General features: G+C 33.0%; 2 protein-coding genes across 2 annotated transcripts; both read left to right on the forward strand.

Annotated features, from left to right (window-relative positions):
- Window positions 1-5,897: 5,897 nt before the first annotated feature.
- Window positions 5,898-14,921, forward strand: LOC105320665 (toll-like receptor 13). The gene is made up of 2 exons (XM_011418699.4): window positions 5,898-5,985; window positions 11,682-14,921. The coding sequence occupies exon 2, from the start codon at window positions 11,695-11,697 to the stop codon at window positions 14,377-14,379; it is 2,685 nt and encodes an 894-aa protein (XP_011417001.4). The 5' UTR covers window positions 5,898-5,985; window positions 11,682-11,694; the 3' UTR covers window positions 14,380-14,921.
- Window positions 14,922-20,591: 5,670 nt separating this feature from the next.
- On the forward strand, window positions 20,592-24,950 carry LOC105320640 (toll-like receptor 3). The gene is made up of 2 exons (XM_034479309.2): window positions 20,592-20,740; window positions 22,858-24,950. The coding sequence occupies exons 1-2, from the start codon at window positions 20,707-20,709 to the stop codon at window positions 24,948-24,950; spliced, it is 2,127 nt and encodes a 708-aa protein (XP_034335200.2). The 5' UTR covers window positions 20,592-20,706.
- Window positions 24,951-25,530: the final 580 nt, after the last annotated feature.

Below are 25,530 nucleotides of genomic sequence, written 5' to 3' on the forward strand. Positions count from 1 at the left end.
CTTTATCGTTGCTAAGTATGAAATAAATCCAGATGTGCTCGAATGAAAGTTCACGAGACTTCCCCGAGATTTGTTCAGTTCCTGTAAAATTTCGAGCGGAAGTATAAGTATAAGGATAATATTCTCAAAATTCGTAAGTACTGGTCGTTTATGTTAAAACATGGAAATCTATTAAGATATGTCTTATTTCATCATCTTGTGGTTATTTAAAGAGACAGTACGGCGCATCTTATTAAAAAAAACCGACTTTAAAAAAAATTTCCGATCGGGTTCGGTATTTTTGTACTATTCATGAATGTATAAACTTTCAAAAAATTACAAAGTTCTCCATGAAATAAATATAATTATTATCTAATAAACAAATAATTACTTATAACCTATCACATATTCACATCGCAACGTGTTACGGGGTTCAGCCTTCTGTACTATTACGCATGCAGGGCTCGCGAAGATTCTCCTGAACATGTTTGTTGATAAAAATATGTCTTTTCTACTTCTCACAGGTAATAATTTTTTTAAAATAACCACAATTATTATTTTGTAAGTATGTATTTTTCGTGTTTATCATAGGAGTTGCTACAACCTAAATTCATTTTTGTAAACAATTTTATTTAAAATAACCACAATTATTATTTTGTAAGGATGTATTTTTCGTGTTTATCATAGGAGTTGCTACAACCTAAATTCATTTTTGTAAATGAGGCCCATTGAGAGGTTATTTGAAATATTTATGTCTGTTCATTTTAAAATGAACCGAAATTGGTAAACCATTTATAAATTACCTAGTAAGTGAGGATGTGTTCCGTTTAGAGAGTCCCTTTTACTTCGTATACCATGATGACCGTAGTCGGACGAAGATCTTGTAGTTTTCAGCACGTGTCAATTATTGTCAATCAAAGTCCACGTGGTACAAATAAACGATATAAGATTATTCCGGTTTGTACGACCCTTGAATTTCCGGAGGCTCATAATTTCGTTAAAGCTGAACACTGCTCGTAAATAGGCACCGTCACACTGATACCTGGTAAATAAACCCTTCGATTTCGTTACACCCGATTGCACACCTGAACCTTGTGGCCGACATGTAGTATTCCTTTCGTGGTCTTTAGTTTTATGCATTTTTTTTCTTATCTTATGTTCATTTTTTGTTCGTAAATAATGCATTGACCAATTTATTTGATGTTAGTATTCTCCTGGCTTCAAAAAGTGCGTAAAATTTGATAGTTTCATCGCGACCGGGTAACACGGCGAGGCAAACTGTACGTCCACACAGGTGAGACCTCCACAGCGAAGTACTTTGAACTGTTTAGAGGTCTGTCCCTTATATAAGGGTTGTAGGGACAGCAGTGATTAAAGAGAAATATGGCGGACAGTGCCTATTTACGAGCGGTGTTCAGCTTTAATTAAGTATGTGGAAGGGATTTTTATGTATTTCAACTATTACAATCAACGTTATTTCTTATTTCCTTACGATACAATAGGTAAATCTGAAGTTATTCACACATATGTTTTCAGCTGTACTGTCTCTTTAAACTAAACGATGATATTCAGAACAGAGTCATTGCTCGTGTTAAACCACTCTGCACGTGGTTGAAAATATAAACATTGCGTTGGTTAAAAAATCATAGCCATGTTGAAGGCTTTAGTATAAAATACCATGCTTTAAAAAAAATTGGTGTCTGTTTTGTATAAAAACATAGTTTATCAAACCATTTTCAAAGAACATTCCGCAAAAAATAGTAGAGTCTGTTTCATTATTGATAATATTACTAGGTCAGGCGTGGATTAAAAATAAATCCTATGGATGAGTCGCTACTAAGCATGTTATTTGCTGAAATAACATATAAACCCCTATATTTTCTATTGTCACATTTATTTCTAGAACTCATTTTACCCGCCATTGAATGAATGTAAAGTTTCAAATCAATAAACGTCTAGATCTCATGTTTGACTACAAGTACCTATAGGTTCTAGGAAATAGACTTTAAACACAAGGCACAATTTTTTACTGCGAAACTGAAAGGGTCAAACAAAACCACGTGGTCTAAATTTAAATGACAAAAACATTCGCAAGGGTGATTTACATGTTTTTATGTCCATGAAAAAGTTGTAATACTGTGTATATAGATCTTATACCACAGACCAATAATGAATGAATTAACGGTATTCACTTGCGTGATATTAATATGTATTTTTTATACAGCATACCTAGATATTCTTAAAAACCACTAGAAACCATAAAAAACCAAAAACAGAATTTAAAAAACCACCCTATTTTATTGTCCTTTTGCGCAACTTGTGCGAAGGAGATAAAGCATGGCTGCTGTACGTGTTAGTAAGTGGGTCCACTTCAGATATGGACAAGATTCAAAGAAAACCCTCGCACAAATGTATATCAAACTTCGTACATTTCTTTTGCATGGAAAGAGGACAAAGTTAGCCTTATTAACTTTCAAGTCAATGAGTTTTGTATTTCTTAAACATCGCTTTGTAATCAAGATTTAAAACAGGCATATTATTTACATTTAAATCTTGACAATTCTGACTTTCCATTTACTACTGTGAAACTAAAGTGAAATTAAACCGTAAAAATCAGCAACTTGATATTATTTGGGGATTTAGACCTTGTAATTAAGAAACAAATGTTTTGTAGTCAAGGGGATTAATAATAAAGTCCAAAGTTAAGGTTGAAACTAGTAGGAGATTAAATTCATTCGATTAACATTGAAACCAACGGCCAAACTTTGAACAAAATTTCCCAAATTATTAAGAGTGGAACTAGTCTAAGATTCAGAGGAGTTTTTGACGAATATCGCCAACATCTATCACCAGAAAATCAATCTGTTTCAATAGCTGGAAATCTGATACTTTAGGCTGACATACGCATGGCAACTCGAATTTTTTTATCAGGGCAAACTACATATCGATAGACCTAGAGCTTAGGCTACTTACACGAATAGTTTATTCTAATGCATGTCACTATATGAAGATAAGTTAGCATATGTGTTGTTGTTCTGCTAGGAAAAGCGGAACCATACAACCACGTAAATGTACACCCCCATCCCCAAATGTATACATGTACACCAAATTAAAGATATTCGGGTTAGCACTTAAATTGTTTGATTTTTAAAAAAATCATGTTCTTAAATTATTTCCAAATTTAGTTTTTTTTATATTTCTGTAGTAATTTGCTGAAATATATAAAAAAAAAAATGTTTGCATATAAGAATTATATATTTTTTATTTTAATACCAATAACTGATAGAAAATTCTACAAACTGTAATACATTTATATGTTGACCCGATATCTCCACATTTAAGTATATCCGTGTCATAGAAGGACGATGTTTCCTTGTATCCATTAGTTTGATTGCCAATTATAATTTTTTTTCAAATTATTTTTTTCGAGATCCATACATATGGTACATGTAAGTATTAGTTATTAGACGATGGCAGATGGTTTATGTTGTTATTATATGTATACACATGATAAAAATATGAATTAATTTGCTTAAAATGAAAAGTTGTGCAAATTAATTGACAAAAATGGTTCTTTGTAGGAAGTGTTGCTTAAAAAATAATGGTAATAACAAAGAAAACAGCGGTGTTTTTTGTTTTTGTTTATATTGTTATTGTTTTTAGTGTTGCTGTTTGCTCTCGGACTGTAAAGTCTTCCTTGGACTGACTGTGTTTAGGATCTGTCTTGGATTCTGAGTCTATATTCCTGATAACATCCTTATATTATAGCTCTTCTTCTATATAGTCGTCATCATTATACTCTTGACAATCAGTTGATAGACTGATATTAGGAGCATCCTTCCTCTGGTCAATAAAAAAATGACAATAACAAACATTCAACCATCTCAAAAATCCATAAAACGAAATACAAATTCAAAGCAGAGCAACACGGACCTCTAAAAAGATAGAGATATGATCAGGTGCCTTGGAGTAGTGAGCATCTCTGCTGACCGGTCGCACCCCCGGTGTGCTCCTTGTCACAACTGGGCATTTCATAATCGATGTAAATGTCAAAATCGGGAAAAAGTCATATTAGAAAAAAAAGAAAGTTGATGATTTGGTTTGTTTGTGATGGTCAATCCGAGTCTTTGCTGTGGTGGCACAGATACCTATGATAAAGCCGACAAAATTATCATCATCAGACTTTTGCAAATTATCTACCTGAGAACATTTTCTCTGAGTACCCCGGAGCTCTAATTCCTTTAGCTGGATTCTATGGTGGTGGAATTGGGGATGTGAGTTTTGATCCATTTGAAACAAGTAAATTCCTACGCAGTGTTTTACAACTGCCTTTTTTGTCCTCCCTCTTAACTTTAAATACTGGGCCGATTGTGTTAGGTTGGTGAACCGCATTTTATGGGGTATCTTCCCACGGACTGAAAATCTTATGCTTGTTGTCAAGGCCATGCCAAACACTCAATCCCCTTAACTTCCTGTATACCAACTCCTTTCAACTTCTGATTGTTCTGAAGCTTACATCGTCCTTGAGTGTACTTTGAAGCTATATTCGCATGTGTAAAATCTCTACATATTCTGACAATGTCTAGACGTTGCCATATTGGTCTAAGCTATGGGCTAATGTACAGGTAACGTGGAAGGTATGGAAAGAATCTTGTAGTATTATGCTTAGTTGCATCATATGCGATTGACTAAGGACTTACAGTCAGTCTTCTGATAATGTTGCAAAGTAGTTCCAAGTATAAAGATGAGGGTCCTGTTGAAACGTTCAGTTATGTCATTGTCCATGGGAAGATATAGAGTTCTATAGAATTTGGAAGTTACTGTTAAATATAAATATAAAGATCTTATATTAACTTACTTGAAGATAACCTTTTGATCTAAATGAAGAGTCGTTGGAATCTCATAAGGAACAATAAAGGTGTGGATCAAGGCATCAACTATTGTTTTAGAATTCTGTATGATTCCTAGAAAGTACAGCAACAAAAACATTGCTTAAATGGTCTGTTACTACCAAGATGTTCTGGATTTGGCCTTTACAAAGTTTGAGTGTTAAATAATCCATGCATACTAGTTTGAAAGGATAGAATGTCCTAAAATTAACTAACTCAGCTCGCTGTAGTCTTAAACTTCAGACACCTACCACACTCCTTAATCAAGGATGCCATGTATATGTAAAGTCAAAATAAATACACCTGCAGCTGCTTTTTTACCGCAACTAGGTTTACCGTGAAATAGTCCCTGTGCTATTTGTCCATGGTGAATAATCATAAAAACTATTCCGATTTCTCTCCTTTTAAACTCGGGACTTTTCTAGTGTTATCGGTTACGCTTCTTCGAATTCAAAGTCCGATAACTCGAACTTGTTTCACCATCAACAAATTTTACATTGCCGCAAATTACATTTCTACGGTAAAATGGAAAACACGTATCTATTTGATGACCATAAGAACAATAGCAAGTGTACTGCCCCCCCCCCCTTCCTTCAGCAATTTTTTTCCTTGGCTTTGCCTAGAAAATAGTTGTCGCAGGGAAATGAATCTGCTGGTGTCATCATAACCAGTAAAATATTCTGACACTATATTTTATGTTAAGTGCATGTAAACGATGTAGAATAAAAAAAATTCCCCTAAATATATAAGTTCTGTTCAGACTTCCATAACACTTCTTATAAGTGTATCATAGGATAAAAATCCGATTTTGTTATCTGTGTGGTGCAATGCCACAATTTAAAGTAAGCAATAAAATGTTTTTACATTACCACCTTCAAAATGTTGTCAACGAGCTGTCAATGATAAAACCGTATTTGCAATGTAGTTATCTGAAGAAACACGGAAACTTTGATATTACACTGTATTGCATGGAAAATATTCAAAGCGAGTTTTATCGAAAGATACATTTCCATAAGGAAATGGTCTTTGGGAAAGTGCATTACAGGAAATAAAATGAGTCCGTAAACATCATTGACTTGACTAAGTCGGAAGGAATTACATGTACTAAAAGCAAGAGGTAAAAATTATTTTTTTTCTGTTTCCATCCTTCAATAAGATACTGTGCTTTTATTAATACTCAATGTATCAATTGTCTGATGGATAAAGTTAAAATCACAGTTTCAAGGACACGTAAATTTGCGTGGTTTTTAACGAATATTCATTTGATGAAACCACAGTATTCAATCAAAAAATATTTAATGATGATGTGCAATTTGTTAACTTTAAATAAATTTATGAATACAAAAGAACTAGCTTCTCTAAATGAAAAGGAATGATCATTTTAATTATTTAACATAAATTAACTAAATGACAATTTTCAAAAACATTCGACGCGACTAGATTGCTCTGCTTGGAGGTATTGTGTACAACCTAAACTAACTATATTTGATTTATATATATATATATATATATATATATATATATATATATATATATATATATATATATATATATATATATATATATATATACACCCGCATAAATAAACCAAAAAAGTACGATTTTTTAAATTTTAAATCATAATACAAAGGAAAAAACACGGGTATTTTATCATGGGAAGTAGATAAAAAAAATTGTATAAAAAACAAATGTTGCCTTGCTTCACTTAAAAGTTATGGACAAAAACAACTCATTGTATATAAAAAGTCATCTCTTTTATACCCTAGCTAGGTAACTATACGACCTACAGATTGGAAAAACTGACCATTCATCTGCCGTTTTAAGCATTGAATCATTACTTTTTGAAAGATGTGATCTCATAACTGCAACGGTGTGTGCATACAAATTGAAAAACATGCGCAAGCGCGTTATGAAAATTTGTTTGCACACATCGTTGCAGTTATGAGACCACATCTTTCAAAAAATAATGATTCAATACTTATATTTACGTTTTTAACCGGGTTTTCCAACGGAAAAATCCGGTTATTAAAATGGTGAAAATGGCGGGCGGGCGGGCGGGCGGCTGCCAAAAGGGTACCCTCATTGTACGGATAACTCCTCCTACAGTTTTCAAGATAGGAAGTTGTTCTTTTGCAGATCAATTGTACATATATCAGAGGTGTGCAAATTGCTAGGATTTTGATTTCCGATAATTTATCGAAAAAAATACCAGCTTTTGAACTTGGTAATTTTGGGGCAAAATATTGCATATAGGAAACCCTCATTGTACGGATAACTCCTCCTACAGTTCTCAAGATAGGAAGTTGTTCTTTTGCAGATCAATTGTACATATATCAGAGGTGTGCATATTGCTAGGATTCTGATTTCCGATAATTTATGAAAAAAATACCAGCTTTTGAACTTAGTCATTTTTTGGCAAAATGTTGCATATACATGTAGGGTACTCCATTTCACTGGATAAGGGTTGACATGGATTATGGATACAGTTTACATAAAAGAAACCCGGTTTGCTGTCACATTGACAGCTTTTCACTTGTTTTTAACATTTATTTTCTTTCCGAAAACATGATTTATTTTTTAAAATCTCTGCTTTATTCAACGAGTTACATGCAATTAATGGAAGAGCCAATGGAACAGCCGAATCATGCTGACAAAAAAAGTGCACAGAGATTTGATAACTTATAAGAGAATTTCATTTTTCATTCTGTAATTTGATAAAACTTTTGGTATACTAAGAAATTAATCAATTGAATTCCTTTTAATGTTAAAATATGTTTACATCGAGAAATATTTATCATCGTAAGTATAATATTAGGTCGTGTTCTGACTTGAAGTCGCGAGGAGTCAGTTACATTGTAACTATGTTCTTCGAGAAATACTAAAGGAAGATTGTATTCATACGCACCAGATTTGGTGATTGGGTCTTCTGTGTTATGCGAAAATATCACTCAAATAAATCAATACAATTTGATAGGGGAAAAGAAAGTAAATGAAAATATTACACATTATATGTTCAATGTTGGTCGTGATAAGTTTATAACTACCGCAACTGCTTATAGTACTGTCAAGGGACACAGTTATTTGCCACTTAAAAATGGCTGCAGTACTTCTGACATCGCCCATCTTAAGGACGTTGGATCCTGCGATCAAAAGTCTCTAAGTTTTTTTCTAAAGTATTTTTTTAATATCTACACACATATCTAAACCAAAACTCAAAACAAAATTTGGGGGTCTATATGCTCCTTTCGGTGCTACGGTGTATTTAATATGACCTTTCTGCACTGAAAGTGCAAATTGCACATAAATCGCTTTTCCCTCTATAATTTTTTATCGAAATGAACCATGGTATCAAATACAAATTTACATTATTTAGAATTAATAAAATGAAAATTATCATAATGAAAAAGTTTGCAATTTCTTCACCTAATTTATATTTTGACCTTTTTGCACTGAAAAATTCATATTTTTATTCATAAACGATTCAACATGCAATTAAGTAATTTAAAAGTCTCAAATTTTTCTCAAATTATGACAGACTTGTCAAAAGAAACTTAAATATTCAGAAAATAAAACCAAAAGTATGGGTCTATAATGTAAATTTTGAGATATGGCATGAAATAATCTAATTTTAGGGGAAAATTGGAGTTTATTTTTTCTTTACTTTTATGAAATATCACTTAAACATGCCAATATATGTCGATAGAAATATTGAAATATTGTTGAAATGTGTTTTTTGAAACAATACGAAGATAACCCAATGCATAAACTATCTGAAAATTTGGTCTGCACGGAAAATAAGAAAGCTTAAATTAGGGTACTCTAAAACAATTGAGTTATGAAAAATGTTCATTTTCTTCTTAAAAACCTTCCGCCACAAAATATAGTCCCTTACTACACTTTCTAAATATGGATTTTTTTCTTCACTATTTTATTCAATAGAGTTTATTTGGCATTGTAAAAAAAGGAATTTACAAGTAGAATTCATATATGACACAGAATTTCCAGACTAGAGTTGACACAAAATGGCTACCCAAAATCAGAGGATCGAACCTCTTTAAGATATGTTAATAAAATTAATGTCAACATATCTTACCTCTTTGTTAAATTGCCTTACATTTTTGATGCTTCAAATAGTCTGAAAAGAATTGTCTTATGCAGGCTGTTACAGGCCCCCAACATTTGAAGTACATTGTAGGAATACAATCCCAGGCAGTCCGAATAATATAATGTAAACAGATGAACCCCGGGTTTTTAGTGTGAATTAATGTTTTTGCCAAATATTCTCCATAATATTGAAGTCATGTCACTGGAGAGACCATGATGTTTTAATTTTATTGTTATTAGACATGTATTCCTGTACTTAATTACATGTAGCTCTATGTGCAGAAACAATATTGTCCATAAAATATACTAATTATACAAAAATATATGTAACTAAGGCTGACTTAGTGTTATCGATAGTCTTAAATAATAATATAAATATTGTGTTTACTTTCATTTTTATTTAATATGTCAATTTATGTTCCCCTTCCATATTACCTTTATAGATATGCAACCCAAGATCATGATTCTCAGATGTTGCTGAACTTCTCTTCTTTTTTCTCGACTTATTAACTTTCACTTTTCTATCTGCTTTCTTGCTTTTAAAATTAAACACTGCTTTACTCCACTTACGATCAACGTTCCTTTTTCCTTTCACCTTGCATCATTTAGAGCAAGCGTTTTGATTTTGTTTTGGCGAATCGCAATTTTTATTGTTACAATCCTCCGTTTTGATCATAGTTCTGAAATCTAGTTTTTTCTAGATCTTTTCTAGATCTTGTACAAAATGTGTAACCAACACAAAACAACACAAAACACCTGAAGCGATACCGTTAGCTTTACTGAACAGAAAACCTGTACTCTTTTCGTTTTAGTGTTCTAGATGATACCCTTAACACTTTACATATTATTATCATGTAATGCTTAATATTTTTTTAATCATATTTTTGTTTATTTTTGTATAAACTTTGTCTGATTTTTTCTAGCTTATCTTATTCTTTAAAATTGAAATAAAAAACAAACTGCAGTGTTGAATATTTAGAAGTACGTGCTGACAGGGATGAATACATGTACGTGGCCTTAATCCTGTTTGTTGCACCTGACTGAAAAATTTACTTTTTTATTGTATTTATTTTAAATCGATGGATGGGTATTTAGTGGTTCTCTTGGTCATTTTTCGATATAATTTGTATTATAATAACTCTACCAAATAAGAATTTCAAAAGTCGTTTATCTGAAATTCTTATTTGGTAGAGTAATTATAATACAAATTATATCGAAAAATCAGTCGTGGTATAAAAAAAGGTAATAAATTAAAACACGCTTATCCATCTGCATGCACATTTTAAACAAAAGTTTTCAGATTCAAAGTAGCTGGCCGATTGTTAACTCGCCATATCCAGGGTATTCTGGGAAGACTGTACTACTGTAGATAAACTGTACCATTTGAATTTCGTTTTATCATCTTCACATGAAGTTTTGTGTTTTATTGTAAATTAAATGTCAAACGTAATAGTAGCTTAGGTCTTATAATGCAGTTATTTATGAATATAGTTATTTTAAATATTACAATAAATAGCTAGTTATTTTAAATATTACAATAAATAGTTAGCTTTATCTTATATTCCTTCAAGCTCGGAAAACCTCGGATATATGTTTTCCGAGCTTGCCGGAAAGGTCCTAGAAGATACGATTGCTACAAAAGTACCAATGGTTCTTGAAAAGAAAATGTTCACCTTGAAATTGAAATTACAGCAGATACATAACGATTAAGGTCAATGAGCTATGCCATTGCTGATGTGAAGCCCACTCTAGAATTGAGACCCCATTCCAGGACAATTTCAATACACCACTCTGCCTTCCGATTGTTAATTAATCGATTCAGAAATTTAAACCAATGTTTAGAAATCTGCGTCGGTGTTTTATGATGGCTACAGCGCTAGCGCACCAATATTTTTGAAAGATAAGCTTGTTGTTCATTAGTCAGTCCGCGTTCTTGGTTACCCCGTTCTTGAAAGTTTTCAAGCGAATGTTTATCAAAACTAAAATCGCCCACTAAAGAAACGAATTGACTCATTTTATTTATTGAACATTTGTCAAATCTTAACTTCAGTCTATTTATTATCTCAATAGGCTCACAGTAAATATATTCACTCTTTACGTTATTATTCAATATTATTTCATTGGAAGTATATATTTTGATGCAAAATATCCCTAAGATTGGATCTACTAAACCGTGTTCACCACCTTAATCTCATTTTTGTTATTTCGGGCTTGTTTATCGAAAATGAAAGTAGGTTTTTGATTAATTTCACAATAATAACTCTTTAGTTAAAATTCAATAATACCTTACGGATATCTTTACGCATGTGTTGAAATACCAAAGGTACTCTGGTGCTGGCATTTTGTAGTTTATTTGCAAAATGCCTCAATTTATAACTAAGATGACTGAAGTAAAAACAAACGTATTCATAAAAATCAAAATGTCAAGAAAAATGTGATATAAACAGTAACTTGGTTCAAATTAAGTTAATTTGAATCTTGTAAGCTAGCAAGAAATGAGCAACTGGAACATATTTCCTTGTATGTTTTGAATATTACGTGTGCTGTTGTTATAACACCTGTCATTATATTAATATGCAAGCCTTTATTTCTGAAACATAGTCCTATAATAAAAGCAAATACAATTTTCACTTTTATGAAAAATAAATGTTCTAAGAAAAATAATTCGATGATGTTTTTATTCAAAGCGTATTTTTTCTTTTTTTTTAGACGTTGCAAAACAATGAAGAACAATATATTTGTTTTTCTGTTTCTCGCTGCCATACTGAAAACTGCCACCAATGTCACGATTTCATGCGGTCAAAACATGTGTCTGTGTGATGACCAGAAACTTTCTGCCAGATGTAGACCAGACCGAAAGAATGGGAAGTTATTTTATTTTCCTGATTTACCACGCTACATTAAAGATGTGACTTTCAAATGCTATAGACGTCAAAACATATCTGTTAGTGATTTATTGCCATTAAGCCGCCTCCCACTTACAACGTTAACGTTACAAGAAATGCATATACAATTTTTGCAAATGGGTCTATTTCAATCGTTTAGAAATTTGAAAAGGTTACAGATATCACATAGTCCTACACTCATCTCTGAAATCTTACGAGACTCGTTGATAAACATTACGCCTATTTTTGAAGAGTTAACTCTTAATTCTAACAAATTGAACTTTAAGGTTAAAGACGTGTTCAAATATCTTGAACATACCAATATTAAAATGTTAATTCTTGCAAGCAATCCATTGTTAGACTTCGACGCAGGGGTTGTTCGAAAACTACATTTGAAAACGTTAGATTTGTCGTCTTCTAAAATTAAAAATATGATAAAATTATGTCCTGCAAATTCGGTTTCTTTACTGCCATCACTAAGCACTCTGCAATTACGCAATACAAAAATCAAAACTATTCCAAATAATTTCTTTAGTTGTTTCCCCAACCTAAAAACAATATCCCTTGAAAAAACAAAACTTGGAACTTTTCCGACTGGTTTTTGCTCCCACTCTCAAAATGTTACAAGTAACTTAAAGAAAATTAATCTTGGAGAAACGGGTATCCGCGGAGTGATTTCCAACAAACATTTTAAATGTTTGACAAATCTTAAAACTCTAGATCTTGACAGAAATAGAATAACAGAAGTTCCTTTATTCTGCAACTCACTTGGCAACAGCTTTGTTCCGAAATTATTAGTACTCAGCCTTCAGAAAACATCCATTACATTTTTTCAACACGATTCTATGAATTGTTTGCCCGCTCTCCAAAAGTTAGATTTAAAAGAAAATCGTTTGAAAACCCTTCCCACATTCTGTGGAAAAAACCACACAAGCTATACTCCTAATTTGAAAGTGTTGAGCCTAAAAAACACAGGAATTACAACACTATTTGGATATAAATTTAATTGTCTTCCTAATCTACAACATCTTGATCTGCAAGGCAACTATTTTAGTGAAGTTCCATTATTTTGCAATGATTTGAATCAAAGCATAAACCCTGTTTTAAAATATCTCGATTTATCGCATACAAAAATTAACAAAATTAAATATTCAAGTTTTCTTTGTCTTGCATCTTTAGAAACCTTAGATTTGAGTTACACTGAAATATTTCAACTTGACGACAATATATTCAGTTTTCTACGATCTTTAGAATGTGTACAAATTAGTTATCTAACAAACCTAAAGTCAATATCAAAATACGCGTTCAATTGTTCCAGTCTTCGTACTCTGAAGTTTCAGAACAACAATTTTGATTTTGAGAAAAAAGGAAAATATTCACCAGTTCATCTATTTAAATCTTGTGCAAATATAACTACTTTAGATTTAAGTGGAAACCATTTTTCAACAGGGTCTTTAAGTCAGGAAATATTAAAGCCCTTGACAAAATTAGTTAACCTATCCTTAGCTGAAAACAGAATGGACACAATTCATGTAGATACTTTTAGATATTCCAAGACATTGAAAAAGATCTCTCTAAAACAAAATAGACTTATAGGCTGGAATGAAAATGTTTTTCAAAACCTTTCAAACTTAGTAGATTTAGACTTGTCGCATAATAAGATTTCGGTTTTCAACGAAACATCAGTACCAGCAAATATTTTGAATAGTTTGAAAACATTAAGTCTTGCATATAACCCATTTAATTGTGGTTGTGACTTGTTGTGGTTCAAAACCTGGAGTAAAAAAACAAATGTAACTCTTCTTTTGTTTCCAAATATGTATACATGCCAGACACCTGCTAGTATGCTTAGGCAACCTATGACATCTCTCACTCTATCGGAGGAGGATTGCAGACAAAAAAACCCATGGATCGTAGTAATTACTGCTGTTTCAGCTGCAATATTATTAATTACGTTAACTTCTATTATAATTTCAACGCATTTATCAACAATCAAGAATTATATGTATTACTTCCGTTTGAAAAGAATAGGATATGTCAAGTTAATAAATGAACAAGATTTCAAATACGATGCCTATGTTGTATACTGTGAGGAAGATGAAAAATGGATCATTCGAACACTTGTGCCAAAACTGGAATGCGAAAATTTACGATTATGTATTCCTGATAGAGAGTTTGACGTTGGAGCTGACAGGTGTGGTGAAATTGAATCTGCGTTTACGAAAAGCAAAAAAATCATTGTGGTATTGTCCAACAATTTTGCGAAGAACGAATGGTGTCTTTGGCAAGAACATTTGGTGGAAGAAAGGCTGCGACGGTGTGGGAATTCGTCAGTGGTATTTGTTTTGTTTAAAAACATAAGTAGCAAAAACATGATTTCTTCTTTGCATCGTACAATGAAAACTCATCCCATTATAACTTGGCACGAAGGAGGTACTCGTGAAAAAATGTTTTGGAAAGTTTTTATTCTTGCTGTACAATCACCACTCGGCGAACCTCCGGTGTCAGTCTTGGATGGATGAACAATTATTTTTTCTTTTAAATCAAGCGAGTATATGATGGCTTTGATGAACACCAAAGATTAAGACCAAAATGAGAATGTCATTGACATATGATAACAAGTTAACAACAGAAAAGAACAGGCCGCTAAAATGAATAATTTTTAGCATATGTAGTTTTCATTTCCTTTGTAAATACGAACAACTATCGTTTTGTGTTTGTTATAAGTGTAATGTCTATACTATTTCCGATGTATAAGCTCAATAACCATACTGAATTTCTATCATGCATTTCAATTTCTTGTATATCTTTTAAATCTTATAAATTATGTTTCTTTAAAATGTATTTCCATTGTTTTCTTTATTGTCAATTGACATTGCTCACTGCTGATTGACATACAAATTTATATAACATTTGTGTACATAGTATCCCACCTGTGCAATCATGTATGACAAAATATCAAAGTATATACTGTTGAAATTTTACTTTGATTCCTTTTGTGAATACATACTTTATTGGACGTGTACTATATCAACAAGTATTAATTTTCTTACATGTATGTAATAAAGGCAATTTTCTTAAGCGACGGCAGTAATTTGTTTCTTTAAAAACGAGGTCTTAAAGTAAGGTCCGCGTACAAACTAAAAGGGTCGACTTTCTGGACTACAGTAGAAGCAAAATAGAATAGATATAGTTTGAAATCTACAAAGTGGGCATGACAGACCATTAGTGGTCTCTCATATTTCCTCTTTGTATATCGACCGACAGTATGCATTTTTATTTTCAAATCCATTATGCTTTTGATCTGAAAAGAGTAAAATCAAGTTATCGCACGCCAATAAGTTTTTTTAAGGATAGTTATCATTTTCGTTGATCATTTATATGCGTTATTAATGTCCAAAAATAGTTGTGAAAATCTCCTTAGAGCATTACCCACTTTTTCATTCAATCAACAGTCGCTTGATATTCTCTTAAATGATGTTTTTAATCGTTTAGAATTTCTCTAAGTTCACAGCGACTTCTCTATTAGATTAACAGCTTATGGGCCGTAAAAAAGAGTGATGATATTTATTTTGATTGGCACAGAGCTTTGATCAGCCAATGAAAAAGCGGGTTATGTTCAACGTAAGTAAGTAAGTAAGATCATATAAAGTAAAATCTACGCGATTAAAACGGGTTCGATCGTTTTGCTCTCTCCGCCCCCTTCTTAATCACGTAAATTTTACTTAATATGATCAGGCTATTATTTAGAGACGTCATACCACAAAACATAATAGAGGAATAATACCCATTATTCTCTCCCGTGACCAATATATATATATTTTTCTGCACTGTACCAAGATATTCTTTATATCCGCATTAAAACCGAAAAACAAAATGCATCCCTTGTTACTGTTTAATATTTTATTTTGTAATATAAATATATATTTACAATGATTGAACAAGCAAATTAAAAGAATTGCATTTTATGAACCGATGAAGTTATACGGTTTGAACAAATTGAATGCGACAACTTCCACAAATGGTGATAACGGAAGACTAGAACGATTTTTCTGTAATTTACATGCAGTGTTAATAGAAAAAATATTCTTATGTTTTTTGTAAATGTATGCCTTATTATGGTACATTCATTTTTTGTTAAAAAAATTTCGTCTTTGTTTACAAATATCCAGTTTGCAAATTCATAGACATGGCGTGGCCTTAAATCATTTCGTTTAACTTCTTTAGCTATTGGTTAAAATATATATAATTTGTGTAAAGTAATTATATTACAGATAAAATTATGTATTTTACATGCAATTTTAATACGAATAAATAATTAAACGCTTTAGAAAAGGAATGTAAATGTAGACAAATGGATAAGTTTTAAGTGTATCCCTGTCATTGAAAAGCTTTTCCGTGTAACCATTAGTTTTATTTCTGATAAAAACAATTATTTTTTTTCAAGATTCAATACTTAACATATGATATAGTAATTAATTGTAACGATGACAGATGTTTTTGTAGTTATCAATTAAAAAATTCTACACGTGATAAAAACATGATCTATTCTGCTTAAGAATAAAATTTCGTGAAGTGACAAGCTTGTTTAAAACATAAACTATCCAAATGTATCGATAAATATTTACATTTTCAACTGTCTTCAACTGTGATTACATCACGAGTCATTTTTGTAGTCTATAACCCAATAATTTCATAAAAGATACGCGACACAAAATGGGCGTGTTTTTTTTAGCATAACCGAAAAATGGTATCGGCTGCGCCGCGAAGTAATACTACATAACGTGTTATATGAAAAAATAGTGGTATTAAAATGTTGTTTTAAAATGTTGAAGTTGGAAATGAAATAAATATCAGTAATAAGGAATCATTCTTTGAATATTATGAGGTGATCATTTTTCGGACCACGCCCCGACCGAAATTATCACGGTGACCTCATAATACCTTAAATGAATCATAGTACATGTAATAACAACTGGTAATCTCGTTCATGAGTTCTGTGTTTGATATGCAAATTAGCATTTACGTCAGTGAAATCGAACAGCCAATCGATGAGAAGTATAATAATCAACAAATAAAAATTTCGCTTGCCCTGACAAGCACACTGTCCCGCTATAATTAGTAGAACAATAATACGTCAATACCTGTATGTCAGTGAAAACTCTAAACGTCCAAAATCGCCCCCCCCCCCCCCCCCAATAATTTGCAAAAAAATCAAATTAGGATTTTTACATATTTTCTCATCCTTCAAACATAAACGTTTTTTAATTTCAATTTCTCTATATAATTCCTTCTACGGTATTAAGATATTGCCTCCATTAATATAGCAGGAGTTTGTTGTTTTAATCGATTTCTCATAGATTTTAGGTCAGACCCTCATTTATGGAGCCTGTTTTCTATATGAGCGCACTAATGTTTCAAGTTGTCGTAAATACGGCCAATGAAAACGGTTAATATATTAATCATTTTATTCATAAAAGAAATTGAAACAGTCGTGCGTTGATATGTTTTTCATTGAAAACGTGCAAAATTCTGTGCGGTTGTCTCTTTAGTAATGGTAGGTTGTTAACGAATAATAACCCTTGCAGACCTCATGAATAACAAAGCCTCGACCACGTGACTCAAACCTATTTACATTCACCTATGTTACATTGTGATAGCATCATGTCTTACAAAATCCTACTAATACAATAGCAGCCTTTTCAAAGGCTTTAAAAACCCGCTAATATTTAACCTTTTTAGTTTTTAAGGCTGACATGAATTCATAAAAGCATTCGGTCGCCATGTTAGTTTCGATCGCTCCTCTACTGCCACTGGGGTATATATACCAGTTGAGAAAGTTACGGTCGGTTGCTTTCCGATCGAGGCATTCATGTGACACGGACTTCTAAATGCATCAACTACACCTTGTAGTAAAATGTTGTAATAAAGATTATGGAAAACAACAATCAATGAAATACAAAATATATATATTCTTTGAAAGGAATTCCGAGGTACATGTATCTGTATTATTTTGCACAAACAGTGTTGCATTACTTTGCATGCACTTCGAAGACGTGTGTTGTTCATACATAATGCGTAGCGTCAGCATCTTCTTGAAACACCCGGCGGTACTACATCCAACACAGTAGCTAAATGATAGTAAATCGAAGAAAGTAACAACGAAACATCGTTTCTATCCGTTCCTACAAAAACGCACCGTTTCTAAAATCCATGCGATAATTGACATTGCTCGATCTGCCACAGTGTGTGGTTTGCGCATGTGCGATGTTATAATATACACAGGAAAACGGTCTACAATTATCAGCGAATATTTGAAGTATCTGTGCCTGGATTTCTGTCTGTCTTGTTTCGCCGTTTATTGGATATATCTTGCCAGTGCAGTGGTTGTCATATTTTTATTCAAAACGCGTTTCTCCATGTCTTTTAGTCCAAGGTAACGTGTTCGGGTGTACGAAATTCCTGAATGCGGTGAAGCATGAATAGTGCTTTCGGCCTTATATAGGGGGTGTGTAGCGATGAGCAGAACAATAGAAATCGACAACTACATGTAATATGGCGGTAGTTGGAGATGAAAGGGAAATAATGCGTATTTATGAATTCATGTCAGCTTTAAGTAGTAGGTAGTATTTAGTTTATCAGGGAAATCAGAATAATGACTTATTATAACTACATGTAGCCTTTCATTAGAATCAAACGCAATTAGTGCAGTTGTATGTTCTGAAACGCTGAATTGATTTTATTACAGGCCACCAGAAAGCGGTCCGTTATTTAATATACATTTAAATATTGTCACTGCGTTTCTGCGGGATAGAATTTAAAAAAAAAATTAATATAGGAAATCTTAAAAAGGTGCGAGAATGTTGTATTTCCGCTCTAGTCGGAAATTACCAGAGGAATGGATGACGACAACAAAGCACGACAACGTCACGATCATCTCGGCATTCTGGGACTTCGGTCGCTTCCGGAAGGGTGCCAGCTCAGAATATTCTCCAAATGATTATAAGCAATGGGCCGAGGTGTTTTAAAATATCATTAGCCCACTCATCTTTTACACTAATTCGAAGGATTTCAAACTGGCCGTGGAAAAATATAGGGAAAAATTCCGGAATAAAACGAAAATAATACTTATAACGGATCGAAAGGAATTTTGGCCATTCCAAATATTAAAGGAAATCCAGGCAGTGTTTCAGCAGCCGAACATTCCTATTACCCAATATTACCCAAATACTGTGATGCCGGAATATTCCGCCAGCCAACACGCCAAATACGCTGTCCTTGCAGATGCTTTAAAGCAGAACATTTTCCATACCGAATTTTACGCTTGGCTAAACGCCGGCTACTTTGGCGATGCCACGTGTGAAGGTGAAAACCATTACTTCCGGATGAATCCACCACCGGAAGTGGACAAAACACGGCTGTCTATAAACTTAGTAAACCAATCTTTAACCAAAAATGTATCTTTCGATTCCATATTCAAAGAAAAGTATGTGTGGGTAGGAGGGGGTATGCTTGTAGCAACCAAAGACGTGTTTCTAAAATTTGAACGACTGTATCATCGCGCTGTGGTTTATTTCTTGAGGCAAAGATTGATGAACTCGGATCAGCAGCTGATTTACGGGATTTATTGCGAAGAAGGAAGGCGGGTTTTCTCTCCGGAAGTGAACCTTCAGTTGTTTAGGTCAAGTGGCTTTCGCAAAGTCTGGACGAGTAACACTTGGTTCTACCTGGGTTACTTGTGTTTAGAAGATATCTGAGTTATCTTCAATGGCACCAGAGAATAAAATGAACATGTCATTTATTTCACTTTTATTACCAACATGAGTGCAATACACACACACACAATATACCGCTGTAATGATCTGAAAATGATGGTCTTTGTCCGTCATACTATACATTTTCCATACCGAATTTTACGCTTGGCTAAACGTCGGCTACTTTGGCGATGCCACGTGTGAAGGTGAAAACCATTGGGGCAGGATATAGTCAAACAGTATATTCAGGATGTCTTTCCTTCATTTTAAGTGTAACAGGTTTTATACTTCAATAGTCAAGAGTTGTTTAATAATAATATTACAAGTAAAGAGGCGGAAGATGTTTCTGAAACCACATAGATAATACAGACATGACACGAGGTTTTGGTTCAGGTTTTTCCTCCCTGAAAATATATTATTTAAAATTTACTATAAAAATTAGTACAACCAACTCGTTATTGTTTGTGGTGTGTTTTGATGTTATCAAACAATGATGGTGCATACAACAACTATATTTTTGAGGCCCATTTGACGCTTGCGTCAATATGATTTGAATTCTTGTTTTTAATTTTAGATAACTTCTGATGTTTTCAGTATGGTAATTTGATTGATTCGAATGTTGGTGACAGAAAATGTTAATACCCGTACTGATTACTTATCTTTGATTAACCGGAAGTGATCCATACTTTCTACATTGGAAAGATAACTCTTTAAGTAACGATAATTTTATTTAATGGGATAGTGGAGTCTTAAGCCATTTTTTAATATAATTTACATTCCATGAAAAGCATTATATGTTTAATAAATTTTTTAAAATAATTATTATTAAAGCTATCATAAAGTCTAAATTCAATTGAAGTGTTGAACAATAATGAGTCTAGTGTTTCCTTATTCATTTAATTTTTTTTTAAATTGCATTTTGTATACATGTATCTGTTTCCCTACAATTATTCAGTAATTTACTATTTTCCTTGTATCCATTTGTTTGTTTCCTAGTTCTGATATGACTTCTCATATCAAATAAGCTGTTTCGACAGTGAAGTCACAAGTACCAAATATTTGAATCAACAGACTTTTCATCAATGGAGTTATTACATGTACACAATCGGTGAAAATTTCACTTATACAGGTACAATAATTTTTATTTATCAAAATCTTAACAGTTATAGAATGGTTATGAATGGAAACTGTATCATTTATCTATTTTCTGCCTTTATTTGTTGTTTGTTGACTATTATTAAATGTACACATAATGATTTTAATGAACACGTAAATACATTGATAATTTTTATCTTGTCAGGAATAAAATATTTTGCAAAGGTTGTGTCATTTAATTCAATTATGAATATGGTATTTCGTTCTTCGTCGAAAAAGTGGTAAATACGTTTTTATAAGGCATACGCATGACTTGTACTAAAAATGTCAATATTATAACTGCAAAAAAGACACTAACTTGGAAATGGAATTGATCATTAAAGAAGTATCACTTGAAGAAACATGGACGATATAACATTTTGATTCTCGGATTTCTGGTTTAAACAGAAGGGATATACATGTATATTTTTTCGTCTAATCAATAATGTTTGTTAAACTTGACAGATAAACTTACTCTCATGATGAATTGTCAGCAACTGATCTCAACTTTTATCACTTTAAAAAAATTGCACATGTACAGACTACTTAAAACTGTTCAATCGTTCTGAGCTTTTTCCACATTGATTTTGACTAAGATATAAGTGCTATATCCTTCACTATGGGCAATTCTACTACAGTTATTGCCGAGATCAAAGAGATGCCGCGGACATTATTCTCCAATATACCACGAACGTCATCAGTAAATTATCAGATCAGAAATACCTATTTGTCTCGCACTAATCATGGAAGTACCACTTCAAACCGTAAAAAGTTTTAAAACCATGTCAATTTCACGTGTTAGTTCCAGTCAAAACAATGTGTATTGCCTCAAATCTTTATTCTTAAGAGATCAATGCGGCTGTTCCTAGGACCTCCCTAGCACATTTTCACGGCGTGTTTTTACATAAAATATATAACGTGTTGTAGTAATAATCGTATTAAATTGTCTTTAAAATATTAGGAATGTGATTCAAAGATATTTTATAAATAAGTGAAGAGTATTAAAATCCTAAGAAAAAAGTATGTCGTCTGCATGTGATTCCTTTGATCGATACACATGTAAACATTACTAACAAAACCGTTGGGGTTACACGGAACAGCCGTCAAAATGACCTAGATCGTCTCTCTATAGGAGAAACGATCTGTAGAAATACTGGGCTGTTAGTAGAATAGAAATAAAGTTCTTGTTTTCATGAATGTTGCAGGATAACCTCGAAATGTTGTTTGAAATATAAAAGCCTCGGCTAACGCCTCGGCTTTTATATTTCAAAACAACATTTCTCGACCTCGGAGGTTATTCTGCAACATTCACGAAAACTCGTACTTTATTTCTTAAGTAATTCTATATGCCAATTTGAGGGTTATTGCAATGTGTGTGCTTATCATACGTATTTATCTCCGTAATGCGTATCGTATATCCTTTCAAATTGTCGTTTAACTATATATTTCAAACGACCATGTAGTAAACAACCAGCGCGCTAGATTCCGTTCGTCATCAAAACTACGATTTTTTATCTTGCCTAGCAGGCCCGTAGCATCGTTTTTGAAAGTGGGGGGCCAGACTAATCCAAAAAATCTTGACAAGCCAAAAAAAAAAAGTGGAAATTTAAATTTTCCCAAAATCTTCAAAATCCTAATCCGGGGGGGGGGGGGGGGGGGGGGGGGGTCTTGACAAGCAAAAAAAAAGGGGGGGGGGAAATTTAAAGTTTTCCAAAATCTTCAAAATCCTAATCCGGGGGGGGGGGGGGGGGGCGCAGTATATAACTTCAATTTCACTCCTCATTTCCTTATTTTCATATCAATTTTTTACATACTCCCAAAAAAGTGGGGGGGGGGGGCAACTCCATGATAATTCAATTTGTTATATGTAAATTTTAAAAAATTTGTTGCTGCGAGAAAAAGTGGGGGGGGGGGCCAGCCCCCCCCTGATGCTACGTGCCTGCCTAGATGGCCGAGTGGGTAACGCGGTGGCTGCTTATTATTGCTAGGAGAATGGGTTCCATTGGCGCAGGTGGAGTCAAATATAGTGAATTTCCCTGGAATATATACCAAGCCTTTTTTCACAGATTTTTTACAATGATAAAGTATTAATCTCATTTTTATTAATTCTAGTTTGTAGAGGGTTGTCAACAACAATGAAGACAAACACTTTTCTAAGTATGGCCCTTGTTGGATTTGCAGTGCTAAAAACTGCCACTATGGTGTATACTTCATGTGGCCATAATTCCTGCGTTTGTGATGTCAAAGGTCGATTTGCCAGATGTAAGCCAGAGAGAGGCCACACACAGTTACCCTATTTTCCTAGTCTACCAAGCTATATTTCTAATGTGACGTTCCTAAATTTTAAACGTCCAAACATTTTACGAGACGAGTTATTGAATTTAACTCGCCTACATCTAAAAGTTTTACAACTTCAGAATATGAATATAACATTTATGGAAAAGGGTCTATTTCAATCTTTTCGACGTCTCACATCATTGGAGATATCAAATAACATTGAACTTCCTAGTTATGTTTTAAGAGACGCATTTGAAAACATATCGCCGACCTTACAGACCCTGGATGTGACTTCTAACAATTTAAACTTCTCTCTACCAGATCTGTTCAAATATTTAAAACCCACAAATCTTTCTAAGTTGGTACTAGCAAGCAATCCGATGAAACATTTTCAAGGCGATGTTATTAAAGGACTTCTTTTGACAACGTTAGATTTATCATCGTCTGGATTTAGAAATTTGACAAAGTTGTGTCTAGAAAATTATATCCCTTTGTTTTCAAAACTACAAAATCTTCTCCTGCGTTCAACCAAGATAAAAAATCTTCCAAAAACTTTCTTCACTTGTTTTCCAAACTTGATAGTTGTTGACCTTACAGGCACAGATATAGGATTATTTCCAGCTTTTTGTCACAACTCTCAACATATTTCAAATCACTTGAATGAATTGCATATTGGAAATACAGGTATTCGTGGAAATATTTCACATAAACATTTCCAATGTTTGACCAATCTCAGGTATCTTGAACTTGACAGAAATAAAATAACAAATGTTCCTTACTTCTGCAATTCAAACGGCTATAGCACTATGCCCTATCTTAAAGAGTTTCATTTACAATTTACGTCAATTACAACCCTTCAGGACAATTCTTTTGATTGTTTGCAAGCTCTTAAAATTTTAGATTTAAAAAACAACCCTTTCACAAACCTTCCGACCTTCTGTGGACAAAACAAAACCTGCTTTACTCCGAAATTAAAATCATTGTTTCTTCAAAACACAAGTATCACTTCTCTTCGCGATCATAAATTTTATTGTCTCCCAGACCTGGAAAATCTTGATTTGCGAAATAACTATTTTAGACATGTACCTTCATTTTGTAATGAGGCAAACAAAGGCGTAAATCCGTATTTAAAGTATCTTACTTTAGCACACACAAAAATTACATACATTTCCTTAAACAGTTTTCTTTGTCTCCCTTCTTTAGAAACATTAGATTTAAGCTACACTGATATTAAAAGTCTTGAGGACAACATTTTTAGCTCATTACGATCCTTAAAAGAGCTAAAAATTGGACATGTACCAAGCTTGAAATCAATTGCTAAATATGCGTTTAACAGTTCTAGCCTAGTTACCTTGAAGTTTTATTACAACGATTTTGACTTTGGGAATATCTCAAAATATTCACCAAAATATATATTCAAGTCTTGTCCCAATTTAAGAACTTTGGATCTTCGTAAAAATCATTTTCCAACAGGACCCTATAGTCAAGAAATTCTTAAACCTTTGACTAAATTAGTTGAACTATCTCTGGCGGATAACAGAATGGATACAATTTACGAGGATGCATTCAGATCGACAAGGACTTTAAAGCGAATCTCACTGAGTCAAAACAAACTAATAGGATGGAAAGAAAATGTTTTTCAAAACCTTTCAGAATTAACTCATTTGGATATTGGTCTTAATAAAATTGCGATATTTAATAGAACATCTGTGCCAACAAATATTTTGAATAACTTAAAAACTCTAAATCTCGCTTATAACCCATTCGATTGTGGATGTGATATGATATGGTTTAAAAATTGGTGTCTTAAAACCAACGTTACTCTTTTGTTGTTTCCGGGGATGTATACATGCCAGACACCTGCTAGTATGCTTCGACAGCTAATGATATCCCTTAATCTAAAAATTATATATACTATTTTCGTTTGAAAAAAAAGGGATATGTCAAACTAATAAATGAACAAGATTTCAGATATGATGCGTATGTTGTATACTGTGAAGAGGATGAAAAATGGGTCATTCGAACACTTGTGCCTAAATTGGAATCAGAGGGTTTACTGTTATGTATACCAGATAGAGAGTTTGATGTGGGAGCGGACCGATGTGGTGAAATTGAATCCGCATTTAAGGAAAGCAAATAGATCCTTGTGATATTGTCTAACAATTTTGCGAAAAACGAATGGTGTCTTTGGCAAGAAAATTTGGTGGAAGAAAGACTGAGACAATGGGGAAATTCGGCAGTAGTATTTGTTTTGTATAAAAACATTAGTAGTAAAAACATGATTTCTTCTTTGCATCGTACGATGAAAAACCAGCCCATTGTAACTTGGCATGAAGGCGGTTCTCGTGAAAAAATGTTTTGGAAAGTTGTTATTCTTGCTGTAAAATCACCACTTGGCGAACCTCCGGTGTCAGTTATACATTGATAAACGACAATATCTCGAGTTATCCCTACTTTCACTGATATACATGTATATTTTAAAAATTAATGGTTTTTCCTCATTATTAG

This window comes from Magallana gigas, chromosome 9 (assembly GCF_963853765.1).
Source record: "Magallana gigas chromosome 9, xbMagGiga1.1, whole genome shotgun sequence".
Classification (NCBI taxonomy): domain Eukaryota; kingdom Metazoa; phylum Mollusca; class Bivalvia; order Ostreida; family Ostreidae; genus Magallana; species Magallana gigas.

Bases quoted from the DNA above. Each gene is read 5' to 3' on its own strand.
- LOC105320665 (XM_011418699.4), top strand. From the start codon at position 11,695: ATGAAGAACAATATATTTGTTTTTCTGTTTCTCGCTGCCATACTGAAA.
- LOC105320640 (XM_034479309.2), top strand. From the start codon at position 20,707: ATGTACACAATCGGTGAAAATTTCACTTATACAG. The intron at 20,741-22,857 runs GTACAATAATTT...TATTAATTCTAG, and splicing joins TGAAAATTTCACTTATACAG to TTTGTAGAGGGTTGTCAACA.